Raw genomic sequence first — 18,393 nt, forward strand, 5'->3', positions numbered from 1 at the left:
ATTCGGGCATGCAGGGTTACTAAATAAAAGTGGGTTACATTTTCTTTAGTCCTGCTGACTACCACGTTGTGACCTTTGTAGTGAACATGTAAATGTGTTCGCTTCATTCATAAACCAATATTTTATAAACACCATGTTCATGCAGTGTGGTGTGTTAATATAATTTTGACTTGACATTTGGATGTAATTTATTATGTTTATTGTACAGAAAGCAAATAAAGAGGCACATTCATGTATGCTGTATGTGGCTGACAGATTGTTTACAGCATCTACACACAATTATGTACATAGCTTCACCTTACATTTATTAGCTAAACGGCGTTGAGTGTATGTGAGTTATATGGTGCTAGACTGCTGTGACCTTTGGTATTTTGTGTAGTGATGATGACCTCCCCATCTACATGTATCTCAGCATCTGGGGTAGTGGCACACAGGCACGCTCTCTCACTCAGCCGCTCTCTCACTCGGCAAATGCAGCCAGTATAGACCACAGACCACACACTAGCAGTCTAACAATTACATTCACATCATTCACATGATGACTGTCAGGGTACATGTATGTCATTTGCTTTGCAGACAAATCAACCAGCATATTTTAACATTTGTTGAGAATTTTGTTATACATTGTATCCTGTGGTGCTAGGGGCGGTACCTGTGAGATACAAAAACCAGTGTCCCAAATTCACAATAATCAACCAAAAAAGTTTTAAATTTTATCAATTACCAAACACTTGTATAAATACACTGTGCAGAACATGGTCTAAAGATGTTAAATTTGCATCGGGGTTAAATATTCATTTTGGTTTTTACCTAGTACAGGTCCCTATCAAATTTTGCCAACGTGTACACGTACCCTTGTGCATTTCTTGCTTCAATTCTCTGTAAGATAAAACTATAGTGAAAATACTGTTAATATAAGCAAGCGAAGACTCTTCAACAACAGGCAGAAGTCGTGAGCGGAGGATTTAGGCATAATTTTTAGCCGATGAGTGATATTTTTTTGAGGATTTTAGGCATAATTTTTAGCTGATAAGTGATTTTATTTTGTGAATAATCTGACACAATCGTACCTCAACATTAACCAGCAACATCTCCAGTGTACCTCATGTGAGTTTGAAGTGTACTGAAGAGTTTTTTCAATTTAAAAAAAAACTATAAACAAATTATTTTGGGGCGACGATTCCGTTCTCCGAGAGAGATAAGAAGGCTTTCCAAAATGATTTTTTTTTTATGGGGGGGGGGGGGGGGGTAGGCTTTTAAAAATCTCACGCATAGCTGGCCTCTGAACTTGGCATCTCTGACAGGGTCCGTGGTGTTTTGTTATTCTGAGGGGCAAATGGCACCCCAGGCAAGAGCCATGGTGTACAAAACACCATGGACCAGGTAATAGCTTGCTACAATTGTTTTGTTATACCATGGTAACAATATTGCAGGAGGAAACAAACATTTTATGAGTTTATTATAATAATTTAGGGGGCTAATCATCCGATTAGCGAAGGACGCGGCTACATCGTGTTTGAGAAGCAGGCATGCAAGGGCACCTTTGGCTGCCAGCCACATCAACCCAATATGACCACGGAGCACAGCCAAGATCGAAAGTGTTTGATTTTTCCCGAGGGAGGACAACCGGATATTCTGGAAAACCCTTGTGGCACAGCAGAGAACCAACGCACAACTCAACTCACATATGGCCCCGGCCGGGAATCGAAGCGGGGTCACCTTAGTGAGAGGCGAGCGCTTTACGCACACACCAACCATGCCACCCATATTATGTGCAATGAGAGCAAAAGATACGCAGTGGCAAACGTAAAAAACTACATGTACAGGTGCCACTTTTTTTAACAAAAATGTTGCTTCACTGTTCCCGACAGCACAATGGGGTTGAACAAAAAATTTAGTAAAGTGTTACGAACCAACGACCTCCAGATTAACGTGCCGGTGCTCTACCAACTGAGCTATCTACATGTAGCCCTATGTTGGCGGTCCCCTATTTAGTCAAAATCTTTGTTTGGGAGTGCCAGTCCGAAGCCATTCAACCGTTATCTGCCATGTAGCCAGGGATCACACTTAAATTTAATTACGATACCAATATAAACCACAAGGGAAACTGACGATATATTTTTAAATGAATTTTGGGGTTGAACAAAGAATTGATGTTAGCTTTGTCATCATTCTGGGGTATGCCTGGGACGGAAATCACAGTGGGCTTCCGAGTCTTATTGGTGATTTTGGATTCCTTCATTCCAGCCTGATGGATAACTGCATTTTTTTAAGCCTTGGAGACGATTTTGGTAGAATGAATTTTGGCTCGACTGATGGCGTGGCTGATTTTGTTGACAAGAAGACGCCAAAGGCAAATGCAACCTGACGTTTTTTTATGAGGTCTTTGGTTTCATTAGTGATCTATGGTTTGTCATAAGTGTGAAGTTTGACTAATTTGGTAGGAAAGTGGAGATCTAGTGCAGCATTGATCGTAGAATAAAAAGCATTCCAGATTTATCACCAGTGCTAGTAGCATTCAGAACCTCTTCCCATTGATGAGCTGTTATCCATCTGTCAAATTCATGCATGCTCAATTTAGGGAGTGGTCTGACAGATCTTACATGGACAAATCAATCTTGTTTCCACTGGGAGACCATTATAGTGTTATGATCACTCCGACCAATCGGGGCGGGTACTTATAACTGGACTGCTGTACATGTTCTAAATGTTAGTGATGATAACGTCCAAGATTGCATCGTTTCTTGTAGGTTTGTCAACTACCTGTTTCAGGGCATGGGCTCTGCATATGGGATTGGTGTCAGTTCTATTGAGGTCTCTTAATATCACTAAGCCAACGTCTGGATGTTTTGACTGTCTGTGCCTACGCAGCCCATACAGTGATATTGGCGCACAAAACCCCCCACAAATTTTGGTGTTTTTTTGCCCTTTACTTGGTCAATTTTGATCAAGTTTTGTTTAAAAATAGATGAATGTCAAGATAAAGTCAGCTCACTTCTTCCTTGCAAATTTCACTATTATCCATGCAGTATCCAGGGAGGAGATAGAAAAACATACACACAGACATGCACACAGACAGACACCATTTGGTTGTTTATAAGGAGATTACTACAAACGTGCACATACGTACATAGTACATAAATTACAAATATGCACATCTATACAAATTTCAAAGTCAGACACAGGTCTCAATTTGTGGCGACCTGTGCCTGTAGCAACCTGAAAATATGGGGCATTCTGGACCCTCGGCTGCCTAAACCCTTGGCAGCCTGAACCTGAAGCTTTGGCAGTCTGAACCTTGAACCTTTGGCAGTCTGAACCTGTGGCAACCTGAACATGTGGCAGTCTGAACCTTAACCTTTGGCAGTCTGAACCTGTGGCAGTCTGACTTAACCTTTGGCAGTCTGAACCTGAACCTGTAACAGTCTGAACCTGAACCTGTGGCAGTCTGAACCTGAACCAGGAGGTGATCCATAGTTTGTGACCCTGTCTTACATGTACATGTTCATATGCAGGTCTTGTCTTCAGAGTCTAAGTATCCCCAGAGACACTTTGCACTGGCTATTTGATATTCTTAGTCTGTTGAGGCCCTTCCATTCAACTCAACTTGGTTCAGCACCAGCTGAGGGAGTTCTTTTGAAGCACTTATGTCCATGGATGTTCTAAATGGAAGTTTACCAAGTCTCTCATCCCACATGGCAGTTCGGAAAACCCCAGCTTCTGCACTTGGTTTGACTTTGTTGAGGAAGCTTTACACTGAGTAGATGGCTCTTCATGTGGAAAGTGAATTGTGTCCTTTATTTTCTTGGAAGATGGGAACAGCCTTAATGAGTGTGTTGCTAACATCTACTGACATGACAAAATAACATTGTTTCCTATCAACAAGTTTTAAATAATGAAAATGATGTAAAATTTATCTAATAATTTACAATGTTCTTTCTTGTTTCAAGATAATAGAGTATGAAAAGTTGGACTCGGAAGAAGAGAGACTGAAACGAGCTAGGAAAATATTTGACAATTACGTCATGAAAGACCTCCTGTCTAGTTCACATGTGAGTATTGTCTGTATGCATTTACATTGTAATTCTTCATCAAACTCATATTCAACTAGGATTAATCATTCCCTGTGAACATAGGAATATAAAATTTAAGTTAATTGAGCAGAAATGCCATGTGTGTTAGAACATGCATGATGTCAAACAGTATGCACAATATGGTACATCATATCACTTGCCTTACAAATACAGAGGGTGTGTACAGGTTGGTAACCAACCCTCAACTTATTGATTACTATACAAGTATGTAGATGTAGATGTGCATATTGTCTGCTTCTAGGATCAACAGGGCCCAATTGCTAAAGCCTGTAAGGAAGAAATTTCATGCTAAGTAAATTTGTGTGCTTACAGGCTTTATGAAAGTGGGCCCTGTAATAATGGCATGTACATGTAATGTACAATGTATTTCAACTATAATGTACAACTTAGAAGTTTCATTTGTTTATTTTGTAATTGTTTTTGGTAATGTGCAATGTAATTCCTCACATGTCAATTTGAACATATCAGTGTTACTTAAATTGGGTATCAAGTAACTGGTTTGTGCAAATAATTTTGAGTGAACGGAGAAAAGTTGACTAGAACAAGATTTTAAGCTTGACATCCAGACCTCTGTTGGTGCTCCACCAACTGAGCTATCTAACCCTAGTCCATGGCCTCGTTGATAACAAGTTATTGTTGTTTGCCTGACAAGTAAATAATAAATTTAAAGGAAAGTATTTTAATCTGCTGACTGTGTATTTTTTGCCCACAGCCCTTTTCAAATGAGGCTGTAGAGACAGTCAGACAAAACCTCACCAAGCGAGAAGTCTCAACAGATCTGTTCAAGGTAAATACACATGTCATATTACCTCATCTTTTTGTGCACATCCATTACAAAAACTGAATTTTGTGTTATTACAGTTTTAGCATACATGTACTGTAAGTGGCCAAAAAGATTTATTTGATGTACCTGTGTACTTACAGTACATGTATGTGAATTTTGTTTGATATCAATAAGTTAACTATTGTTTTAATTTGTTTTCAGCCTTATATCAAGGAGATTATGAACTCACTAAGTGGGGAAATGTTCACCAAGTTTTTAGAGAGGTAAGTTGTGACTGTTTAATCACTGTGTACATGGTGGTTGCTTTTTGACACTTCAAAGCTCTTTTTGACTGGGCAGAAATATCTATTTAACACAAACATTTAAAACCTGCACATGTTCGTCTTACCAGAAAATATGCATACATACATGTACATGTACTGTACCATAATTTCATGGGGATAAGGCACGCCTTATCTGACTGTCAAAGGTAAAAGAAATCACTGCGTCCTATCTTCTGATGCACCTTGTCTGATATCATTTGAGTTCATTTGATTGAGTTCATTTTGATTATCAATGCGTGAAGGGTTACATTTAATTTTATACTAGAAAATAATACATTTATCCAGGATAATTCTTCTTGTTATGATTTTTCTTCAAATAAATCTGCACGTTCATGTTGTGAAGTTTAAAAAAGCTTTGACAATGGAACTTACCTACATGTACAGAAGAACTAAGTCACTGCCATGCTGCTCTCCGCAATATTAAAAATTATAATGATGGGCGCAATCTTTGAAAAGTTGAACTTTTATAAATTCGCGCACTCTACAATTTTTTTATGGCCAGCCCAAACTATAATTAAAATTCCAAAACGGTTGAGTGATCTTTACAAAAAGTCCATCTACAAAGATTACGCAAAGATTCTGCCAACAGAGGACGAACATTCTCACTGTAAAAGCATCCACTATATGTTTGCTATCATTTGTATGCAGTGTATTTGCAGTCCACTCATTGGGAAACAGTAGGGAAAATTACGTTGTACATGTACGTGTCTGCGCACTTTATCTAGCTGTGGGACAATAAGTACATGTATAAAACTATGTTTTGGAAAAAAACTTTCAAACGAAACAAGAAAATAAATAAATACAAGCAATGTTTTATTTATCATCGTGATAACAAAATTACAATCCCTCACAGTGACCCCAGTACATGTATGTGTTGATGTACATGCAGTGAATGGGGTCTGGCAAGCCAGTGTTTATGTTTTTCATGTTGCATCTTGTTCAGCGGTGTGCCTATACACTGTGCAATGGACGTTTAATACTTTTTGTGTGATTTGTCGCAAAGGAATGCATGCAAAAGTCTACTAGTCATGCGCTTTAAGATGCAATCATGAAACACACACATACGCATAAAAGATGCATTTCTGTACATGTCAATATCAATCCATGTTTTTCTCGAGCTCGATGATACTTAAAGCCATTGGACCCCTTCGGTACAGAAAAAAAAAAAAAAGTTCACAGATTTACAAATAATTTACAGGGTTTACAGAAGGTAATGGTGAAAGACTTCTCTTGAAATATTAGTCCATGAAATGCTTTACTTTTTGAGAAAACGGTAAAACAATATAAATTCTCGTTAACGAGAATTTGTTATAAACACATGTCATGACACGGCGAAACGTGCGAAAACAGGAGTGGGTTTTCCCGTTATTTTCTCCCGACTCCGATGTCCGATTGAGCTTAAATTTCCACAGGATTGTTATTTTATATATAAGTTGTGATACACGAAGTGTGGGACTTGGACAATACTGTTTACCGAAAGTGTATAATGGCTTTAACTAGAGAACAGTGTGGACAATAAAGTTGCAACTGAATATGTATGATGTATATGAAACAAGACATGCTTTATTTTGGGGTGGACAGTCAATATTGGAAGTTGACAAACAAGTTCCCAAGACAAGAAACTAAATAGTTTGTCAACTTTCAATAACGAGAGAAATATGGCCATCCAAAATAAGCATGTTATATTTATATTACTATACTTCCTACATACACGTACTGTAGTCCAGCATCATTAAGATCATACTATAAACGGCTTTGATGAATTCAAGCAGGCGTGATATTCTTCTTACTCAAGTCTGATTTCAGATTTGTTTGTCCTTGGAAAATTAGAAATTTCTAATTTAATATACTTCTAATGCCTACATCATTTTTACTGTGAAGGACGACCCACAAACTGGATAAAATGCAGTCTACTTTTTTTTGAAGACGTAATATCATGCTTGAGTAAGGATATTCAAACATTGACAACTTTTGCTTAAATAGAGGGAATTGTTGAGTTAAGTCAATTAATTTGTTTTCAAGGTGTGTTGTCGGAAACCGATCATTGAATCGCAAATCCATTAAAATGGTTGTTTTATGCTTTGGAACTTTGGAAATTATGTGCAATACATTCATACATGTATGCAAGCCAGTAAAATATCTTGGAAACTTGTGAAAACAAAAATTGACCCCCCCCCCCCCTCGGACTTTTTCATATTTTTTTCATGGTTGTTTTTTAAAGGCCGAGTTATAGTCGGTCGAGCAATGGTCGGGCGTCGGAAATCTTGACACGCGATCATAACAAGACACGGTTTTTAGGCCTCAGTCTTAGGATTGCGCGCAAGATTTCGTCGCGCGACCATCGCGTGACCGACTATAATCTGGCCTTTAGACTTGTGTTAAAACGTGCTCACAATACAAATACTAAAAAGTCTTGAAAAGTCATGTTAGTATCTGTTAGTAACCAGTGAATTACCTTTGATGCGCACAAACACCTTCAAATACATTGGTGGATTTACACAGAAAAAAAACAACCTTTTATTATATTTCATGCTTGGAAATACCAGCAACAAGATTTAATGTACATTTATGGAGTATCACATTTATGGAGTATCCTCTAATTTATGGAGGATATTTAAGCGGGCTGATAATGAGCCAGATATTCCATGATATTCTTCACATAACACAAAAAGTTTATGACAAACAACCACACTGAATGTCGCTAACTACCAGCACTGCAAAACATGTTTTCCTTTTACATTCTGCATATGGCATGAACTGTACATGGTGTGATCTGGAATTTGTCTGAATTACTCCATAAAGCGTAGACACAAAATTACATGCGAATATAAAATGCAACTTTCAAAAGCAGGCCTTCCACCTTCTATCTGGAATCTCTTGTGAGAAAATTCCTATTCAACGTTAAAACCTTCCGTATGTTAAAAATATTAATTTGCACATGTTAAGCAGGTAGTCTGTTTATGCACACTGTGCACACAAGGTGCTACTGTGCATGTACATGTACATGTTTCAGTGTGAGCACAGTAAAAGGGTGCGTCTAACCATCGTCTAACCAATCAAATACATTGTGTTTTATTTATCTCTGGCCTGCTTGTATAGTAGTTCAATTTCCACAGACACAATTGCCAATAAAGAAATCTCATCAACTTACAATATCCAAGTATCAGACATTATCAACTTGCAAATTCACCACTTCATGCCCCAAATAGTTAATGGCCTGACATTTCAGCCCTAGCATCCCTAGTCTTTCTCATTCAGCCTCAAACTCGGCTAGAATGCAGACCACTAACCATAGTCCTTGCAACAGCTAAAGCAGTTTGCAACGGCTAGAATGCAGACCACTAACCATAGTCCTTGCAACAGCTAAAGAAGTTTGCAATGGCTAGAATGCAGACCACTAACCATAGTCCTTGCAACACCTAAAGCAGTTTGCAACGGCTAGGCTATATGTTATTTTATTTTTCAGTTCATTTTTGTAAAATCCCAATCATGTAGCTTTGTACAGTTACAGTGATTGGGTTGCATAAATGAAAGCAAATGTGGCAGAATATAAACCTTAGGTGGAATCTGGCTGTTTCATATTTTTCTCAAAGAAATCCAGCACTCTGTATTTCATGAGGCAGGGGAAAATATGGCTTTACAGAGCTTGCTCAGATAGATACATGTAGTCTTGGCTAACCAAACCAGACTGATCCAGACAAACAAATGCAGTGGCAATCAATGCTAGTAGGGCTACAGAATAAATAATATTTGTAGCTTTTTTGCAGCATAATGTTTTCAGGCTGTGGAGCATGTTTTCCATAACACAGGTCATGGTGGCACATGTACATGTATACCTACTTTGTACAATTTAATTCACTTGTCATTCACATGATTGGTGTAAAATATTAATTGATGCAAATTTCCCGTTTTTTCTTCCTGCAGTGATAAATTTACTAGGTTTTGCCAGTGGAAAAATGTAGAGCTAAATATAAATGTAAGTATTCTGTTTAAGTATTGTTCATTTAATACAATGTAGTTCCTTATACATGTTAGTCGATGTTCTGTACGTTGTTTTATAATACAAGTGATTGCTGGCAATTCTTTTAAATGTTGTAAGATTGGCGCATATTTCCGGCCCAGTTATAGTCAGTCGCGTGTTGGTCACACGATGGTCGCGCAATGAAAATCATGATGCGGCGATCATAAAAAAAACAAAAACAGTGTGCATGCCTCATGACCGATGACTTTAAACTGTTTTTTAGGATCACGCATCAAGATTTCCATTGAGCGACCGACTATAAACCAGCCTTTACACTGCATCACACCACCAGCAAATTTACCATCAAAAACATTATATACATGATAACATGTTCCTTGCTCTATGGTATGATGTACATACTTGTAGCAACAGTCGTCAAGATTAATTTCCTGTGTATGCTGAATGTGTGTAGAATAATGTATGGATAGTGTACATGTACATGGTGTACATGTTAATGCACTTGTAACATTCAAACTAAGGTATAAAAACAAAAGAGAAAATACACATAGTGGTAAACAATTGCTTTGGTCTTTGTTTGTCGGAACACCCAGTTGATATAGGAGGTTCCACTTTTAGAGGCTACACATGCCCTGGGTGTGTGTTGCAGACTGGTGTGTTGTACTGATACTGTACAAGTTTAGCACTGTATGAAGCCCGATTCATACTTCATGCGAATGCAAATGCCATGCGAATTTGACGTCACAACTCCTCTTTCGCTTTGATATTCGTAAGAGAGTTGAGGGCAATTAACTCAACTTAGTGCGAAATTCGTTGCGGAAGTATGAACTGGGCTTTAGGAAAACAAATTTAAGTGGTTAATAGGCAAAGCATACCTTTTTGGAATTATTCAGAAAATGTTTTTGAATCCATCTCTCTAAAACCACTTTCCTTTGAAGGGAAGCAATTCTCATAATGTATTTGTTCAACTGCTACAGTGTTTTTTACAGAATTAGTTTTTATGGTGAATTTTGTTTACAGAAATTAGCAAAGGTATACCCTCTCTTTAATGTACAATGTAGTATGGCTTTATATATGGACATTTTAAAAACACTGACCATTGCACAGAAGCCATTAACTTTCAATAATGTGAGTCTTACATTATGCTTTGAAGTTTGAAATGGACGGTTCCATACCAATCACTAAATTGGTTTTCTTTAATATCTTGACTTGAAATGTTTTGTTTTCTTAGCATATGCAGTGTTTTGTATTAGTCACTATAATCATTTCAAAAATCAATTATCTGATTGATGTAATGTGAATATGTTGTTATTGCTGTTATGATGTTGCCAGTGATATTGTCCAAGCAAACCTGACAGAGGTTGGGACTAGACTAAATACCATAGCTATAGTATGATACCCAGGATTGATACCATACTAAGTTAATGGCCATCTATGCCATGACCAGTCAATGGACTTGAAATGATGGTATCATGACATTTACAAAATAACACATCTGGACGTGGGCGACATTCCACTCTTTATAACAATTACACTGGATAGATTTACTTAGTTGGGGTGAATTTGGATCAGATAACCATACTTGTAGTGATATTTGTGTTATTTGCATGACAGGCATCCATTTTGAAATTGACTGTTACCTGACCTTAAAAACTTGCCCAATGAGATGTTAGTTTTAGTAAAATCACAGGGTCTGAATTCATAGAGCAGGGTTCAATATTAATAGTCAACTGGTCGCCAAATGCAAGTGAAAGCAGCGGCAGGCTAGTCAAAACCCTTCATTTACTAGGCCCCTGGGCAAGCCAACAAAAATGTTACATTTACACATTAATTAAGGGTTGATATGAGATCGAGTTTGTCCCATTTGACCACCTACATTTACACTGTAGAATTTTTGACATCTTCCTGCTCGTAAAAAAATGTGAACAAAAGTCAAATAGTTTGTCAACATTTTCATAGATGGAATTGAATGTTAACATTCTTAATTGTTTGTATGGGCACATGGACACAAGGTGTGGCTGCAATGAGGGGGTAAGGAAACAACAGAAAAATAGCAAAGAGAAAAGGTAGATAGATACATTATAAGTTATCACACAAGCGTGAGTGGAATACGGATGGCGCTTCTGCGTCCCATATTAAACGAGACGCGTATTTATCTTCAAGCAAACTTGGCGCATGACCATAGAACACACAAGACCCAGGTGATATTAGCCGTGCAATATAGGTTTTATCACCACTCCATTCTGTGAATCTGATTGGAGGATTAGCGCGTACTTGAAGATAAACATAGTAAGGTACTCTCTGAAATGGTCTTACATCTACACCCAAAAAAGGTTTTCATTAAAAAAGATGTACATGGTTTGGATCCAGGAATTTACATGTATTCAGTCGGTTTTTTTACCATAAAAAATATGAAATCATGTCAACAAAATAGACTATACTATTTGTACCCAGATCCAACTCACAATACTTCAACCCTTGAATTCCAGACTTTTAATGACATTGTTTGGAAACTGTGTATTAAAAATGGATCATGCAGTGTTTCAATGTTGAATTGATGATTGTTGTGACAAAGATTAATGGTCCTTGCTCTGTGGTGCTACACATCTATGTACATGTATCAATCCCTAATCATTGGTGTCATAGAGCCACAACCACAAGCATCAGGGTATTGCTAGTGCCAGGCAGTTAACAATCAACAGTAATTTAATGACCCTGTTGTTGTGTACATTCAACAATAAGTTAATGATGTTATGCAATATTTAGAATGAGAGGCAATGTTAGGACATTTTATATGTGTAAATGAATGTTGGGGTAAAGTGCTTTGCAGTGGTGACTGATGCCAATAAGGGGCAGGGGACACAAAAGTACATGTACATGTAGGAACTCTACTTGTGATGAATATCAAGATATGTGTAGTATGTTATATTCGTGATATCCTGGCAATAATTTCAGTTCTTTTGGAACTCCTGTAGTTTTAAAACAGCTCAGTGTAAAACGCCAACATTTTCAAGTCAATTTTCCATTGGAAAAGCTTAAAAGTCTAATAGAACATTTCACAATTTAAATGAGTACTGATCCACCTTTTGAGGGGTGTCATATCAGAGTATGAACTGTATATTAAAAAATAAATGAATAACTTTGCATTTACAGTAGTAGACCCAGGTGAGATGATCATGGATTCATTAATATCCATAAACAGTTCATAAATGTTCTTGACATCAGTTCAAAGTTATTCAATATGATCATGAACAACAAATGAGGCAATTGTTTGATGAATTTTGTATGAACATTTTTCCTGAAGTTTTCATGAACATTTCATTCAACAGTATGATGAAAAATTCAAATGCAATTCTTGATTCTGCCCAGTGGCAGGCAGTTATAAACTCATAATACACTTATTGGTAGGCTCAAATATTAATCAACACTAGTAATCATTACATATCAGTATATACTCTGTATTGTACAGATCCCTTTTGAGGTATCACCTTAACAAATCAAGCTACAACATGTATTGCATACATAAAATACATAAAATATACCAGGTTTCCTATTTAAGTGCCCCTATTTGTATTCATTTTTAGTCATAGCGTGAATGATCCATTTATTTTTTACTTTTGTTGTAAAATTCAAATGTTTACATCTATTTTACATCTCACAGTTGAATATAAAGAACAATTAAAACCTTATACACTTTCTAGCTGTCAAATTTAAAGGCAGTGGACACTTGGTAATTACACAAATAATTATTGCCAGAAAACCTTTCTTGTTGACAAGTAATGGGGAGAGGTTGATGGTATAAAACATTGTGAGAAACAGCTCCCTCTGAAGTGCCACGATTTTCGAGAAAGAAGTAATTTTCCAAGAATTTGATTTCAAGACCTCAGATTTAGAACTTACATGTAAGGTCTCGAAATCAACCATCTAAACGCACACAACTTCGTGTGACAAGGGTTATTTTTCTTTCATTATTATCTCGCAACTTCGATAACCGATTGAGCTCAAATTTTCACAGGTTTGTTATTTTATGCATATGTTTAGATACACCAAGTGAGAAGGCTGGTCTTTGACAATTACCAATAGTGTCCACTGCCTTTAAACCCAAGTTTTGGCAATCATATGAATTACCCATTTTCATACATGAAAACCTTGGAATTAGTTAAATATAGTTTCAATTTTTTAATTATACATAATATGAAGATGTAATGAGGCCATGAAGCTTATGAATGATAATCACTGTCAAATATAAGTGTGTGGATCAACCTCATTCACGACTGTTGTAAGCCATGAACAGTCATCAATTATTCATGGTTGTAGTTCAAGAACCGGGTTATCTACAGTTGAGTTATTATTATCACACAAGCGCGAGTGGAATACGGAAAAATATAGCGCTTCTGCGTCCCATATCCAAGGCCGAAGGACATCGCTGAAAGTTCATAATGTTATTAATTTCATCTTTCTGGGAAGTTTCATCAATATTGAATGTTTATTTGTGACTGTTTTCTACCATTAATGAGCCCAATGGAGTCCTCATGAGTGATTTGCACTGTAACCTTTGGTCTTGGAGAGAAGACCAACATGTTCAGTTAAAAAATGGCCTGTTCAGAAAATGCTTGGTTTACAGGATTGGTTCAGATTTCTTGGACTCTCTCTCTGTTCATTGATTGGATTATCATTCGCTGGCACACTATTTACCAAACTGTCTGATCTTCTCATATTACATGACGACAAGGAAAAAACAGTGATGTACATGTATAGCTTGTTGGCATTGGTTACATGGCATGGATACAGATAGTGCTGTAAATAGACAGAAGAGTTCAATGCTGTTGCATAATGGTATCAGGCAATACATAGCCATTGCTTTGCCAAAGCAAATTAATTCTCATCTCCTTGGACTTATTGACAAACAGTTGGGGTAATTAGAAAATAGACGGCCTTCTTTCCAACTTAATCAAATTATTTAAGGAAAGTTATACTTGTAAATTGTGTACCACAGAAATAATATAGCTGTTGTTTTAGGTTGTGAAGCTTGTAAAAATAGCAAAAGTCTGTTTTCCGAAATTTTACAATTATTTTTTAAATTTATGTTTAAAAAATAACAACTACCCTTGGGGGACATACCTTGTTTGTCAGAGCTAGTCACATGTACACTGTGTAGTTTTTTGTTTTTCTTAATAGCACAGTGCACTAATGATGTCACTTTAACTGTCAGATACATGTACATATTCCAGCACTTGCGCGGTCATCGCATCATTGGCGTGACAAACCGCAGCAGTACTACTAGTACATTCAGTACATGGTAGTATACGTCAAGTTTAGACATTATTTGCGTGCGTACGTTAGTAACATGACATGTTGTCTGGCATCCAGGTACTAAGCTTCTATTTTTAGCTTTTGTGCGGAGTCCTATTCACATCTGCATTGTAATATTTGGGGAAACTGATCATTTGGGATTTTCAATATAAATTATATCAAATGGCAAGGTAAAACTTACACAAGTTTCTTTGAATAGTGCTTATTATGCTGGTGTGCTTTCTGCTCAATCATAATTGCTTGATTCATACAACTTCGCGACCACAGCCTGATGACGTGACCACTTGTATACACATCCATCTGTATCAGATGTTTGACAATTAAAATGGCATCAGCCTTTTCCAAGATTTTGGCAATCGGCTATTAATTCAAAGAAAGATTTACTTCCAAATCAATGCAAACTTGGAAGCGTAAAAAGTGAAAGAACCAGAACAAACTCAAACCTAAACAACGAATCTTTTACTTTATGTAGATATGCCCAAACTGGATATTTAACTTAGAACAATGTGTTAACTTTTTCTTTATCACTCTTACTACAGCTCTTCAACAATCAGTTTTTAACAATGTTTGCTTGCGTCAATATACAGTGGTTCAAGATTTGAAATCCAAGTAAAACCCTGACTTTACATATGACTTAACTACAACAAAGAACTTGTAACCAGTCACTTTCTAGGTACATCAACAGAATATATTTTGTTGACTAGTTTATACAGGTACAGTTCATATACGTGTCATTTATGTCTACTCCCTTTACATTGTGTACATGCCTTAAATACAAAGGGCAAACAATGGTAACCAGGCTGCTATTGTCATTTGTGCAGGGGCATGACTCAAATATTAAGGTTTTTTGTTGAACTAAATTTTAAATAGAAGCACTGAATCTGACACATTCTGTAATGTTGGTCCCTTCCACAAGCGTGACCATATTGAAAGCCTTAAAATTGCTGAACTACAAGTCACATTTACACTGCACTGTACAGTACCTGAACCTAGGAGGGGTGGGGGACATACATGTATGCGTATAGATATGAACATGTAGATTTCCTGCCAGCCATACCTGGATTTGTGATGTCATTTATACATTAATGATATTTAAAGCAATTCAGGAATCTTATTAAGGTGAAAGGGATGTGGTGATCTCCATGGTAACTAAGAGTGACATCATGAGCAAGTCATTGTCAGCGTGTAGCACTTGTTTAAATACTAGTAGAGCGGTGCCCAATGTAACGACATGATAGAGGTACATGTGGGGTATGCTAAGCCAGCTACAAGGCTAGCCAATGCACAACATGTTTGCTCAATCTATCCATGGTACATCCATGTTCATTTGTGTTTTATGAGAAGGGCTGACTTGAAATGCTGTACCTTAACATTAAACATTGCAGATGGTTTGCTTACATTAATACATTTATGTATTGACTGCACATTGTGCTGTCTGCAATAAAATAACTTAAATAATACTAACAGTTCTTTGTCCAAATTAATGTTAAGTTAGAATTGGGTAGATGACGTTTTCCTGTTAAAAATCACATTTTCTGGGCAGCTTTTTAAGGCAGCTATATTTCTGGAGACATTGTTTGTGTGTTTACAGTATGTTTAATTTATCCTAGTATTTGGCCCATTAATTTGATACCACAATTTATATTTGCCTGGCCACAGTATAAATCACTACCATACATGTACATTATTGGGGCACATTAGATTAGTTTTGGCAATGTGTTTGGTTGCAGCTGGATATCCAACATGGGATGCGTTTTACATAATAACAATAGTGATGGTAATCATATTCATATTAAAAGAAAGAAGGCATGTTTTTGTAAGTTTACTCAATGTGATTTGTGACAAGAACATCTATTGAACCAGTACTAAACTTTCAACATGGCATCGATTTATTTTGTTCCCTGCAGTTAACAATGAATGACTTCAGTGTACACAGAATAATTGGAAGAGGTGGCTTTGGGGAAGTCTATGGATGTAGGAAAGCAGACACAGGCAAAATGTAAGTTCATTACAACTGAAAGTCAGAAAGCCATTCTTTATCTTTATGTTGGTTTTGGGTTTTTGGTGGAAAAAAAAACGTTTTTTGACTACCATTGGGCCAATTGACCATTGAGTGTTAATGAACGTGGATGTTGTTTTTAAGTTAGTGCTTTAATTTAGCTGATCGCCACTCTGCTGATTGTAGTTAAGTTTGAAGAATCAGATGCCATTTTAAATTTGTTTACAGAAGATTTTGTGATAATTGTATTGCAATCTACACAAATAATATTATTTTGAATTTCAGGTATGCAATGAAATGTCTGGATAAGAAGAGAATCAAGATGAAACAGGGAGAAACATTGGCATTAAATGAACGCATCATGTTGTCATTAGTCAGTGAGGTAATGTCACCAAAATAAATACATTATGTTATTATTAGTCACTGAGTTAACATAAAATGACTACATTATGGTGTATGTAAGTCTGACTGGTATTGGAACATACATGTAGGGACCCGTTTAAGTGCATGAGTTTATTGCTTTCACGCGAGTTTATTGCCTTCAATCTTTCAAATTGGTTTAAGTAGAGACCCAAGTCAAAAACTAATTTGATTTCTCTTTGTAAACAGAATGACAGTCCGTTCATAGTGTGCATGACCTATGCATTCCAGACACCAGACAAGCTGTGCTTCATTCTGGATCTAATGAATGGTATGTGCAAGATGTGTAGAAGACATATAATGCTTTATAGGGATGTTTTCTAATTTGATTTTAAATGTAGTTTTTTATTAAGATCTTCCTTTACCTTGACAAAAATAAAGCTACACTCAAGAGAATATTGACAAAGCCCGAGAGTGGTCATATCTCTTGTTTGTCCAATCCTTTTGATAAACACATACAAAGAGAGAGAGTCAGGTAAGTCCACAGCGAGCCCTGTGTGGAATCCTTCTTTCTTCTTCTCTATGGAGGTATGTCTATACTAAGAGAAAACTGATTCAAATGTTCAGGATTTGTCCAGGCAGATCTTCAGCTCTTCTTTGGGCTGTAAAGCTGGTAAATGGTTGTGTGTATAAACTAAGGGACATAAGTGTAATAGAAGACATGTCCATGCATGCAGACAGGTGGTTTACAGGTTGTGCCAGAATTGACATGGCCCCATGCAACCCTTTGAATTTGTGCATCAAAATTTCACCTCATAACTCAACTTTTATGGCAGGTAAACTTCAACAATACAGATGTAACAATGAGATGATAGGATTGACAGTAGAGTAGGCCAATTGGCTGGATGAACCAAAGCTCAGGACAATCAATCCTTGCCATAAGCTAAGCTGATTGATTCATGTATTCTGCTGTGGCATTTAAAGCTGAAGCTTATATCTTGATTTTTACCCTCAACAAGTTTCCTGCAGATTATCAATCAGGCAGAAAAGTTGTTGACATCCAAGAAATAAATTAAAAAGAAAAACTAATTTGTTGTATTGACTCATGTCTTTTTTGGAGGTGACCTGAAATTTAAAAAGTTAAATATTAATCAGCTCATTAACTCATTTCTACCTCCATGGTCACCAACATGTGATACCTGAGCTGCAGGAATGTAGGAAAACAAACTTTTTAAGTGAATTTAAAAGTATTGTTGAAGATATTTTGTGTTAGTTCTTAGAACGAATTTAGACATATTGAGAAAGCTATTTGATAAGAATGGGGCTTTTCTAGTCAGCCAAATGGCAGTTGTCTTAATCTTGACTTCACAATCCAGTGAGTCTCTTTCCTGATTGGTTGATTCTACAAGAACATGTGACATTGCGTCATACTGGATTGGTTTTATTTTGTTGGATATTGTGCTCATTAAAATGTGTCTGCACATTTTGTCTAAGCACTTTTGTCTGCCTAATAACAATACTCTATTGTACCCGTCTATTGA

The 18,393-nt window shown here is 36.7% G+C and overlaps 1 protein-coding gene across 2 annotated transcripts in view; it reads left to right on the top strand.

Moving 5' to 3' along the window:
* LOC139938004 (G protein-coupled receptor kinase 3-like) overlaps window positions 1-18,393 on the top strand; it is a 72,459-nt gene that overhangs the window by 25,456 nt on the left and 28,610 nt on the right. For both annotated transcript variants that reach the window (XM_071933341.1, XM_071933340.1), the window contains exons 4-10: window positions 3,951-4,052; window positions 4,807-4,881; window positions 5,080-5,141; window positions 9,126-9,177; window positions 16,401-16,492; window positions 16,778-16,874; window positions 17,102-17,183. In XM_071933341.1, coding sequence (XP_071789442.1) covers window positions 3,951-4,052; window positions 4,807-4,881; window positions 5,080-5,141; window positions 9,126-9,177; window positions 16,401-16,492; window positions 16,778-16,874; window positions 17,102-17,183 — 562 coding nt within the window. The remainder of the gene's footprint in view (window positions 1-3,950; window positions 4,053-4,806; window positions 4,882-5,079; window positions 5,142-9,125; window positions 9,178-16,400; window positions 16,493-16,777; window positions 16,875-17,101; window positions 17,184-18,393) is intronic.

This window comes from Asterias amurensis, chromosome 6, assembly GCF_032118995.1.
Source record: "Asterias amurensis chromosome 6, ASM3211899v1".
Taxonomy (NCBI): Eukaryota; Metazoa; Echinodermata; class Asteroidea; order Forcipulatida; family Asteriidae; genus Asterias; species Asterias amurensis.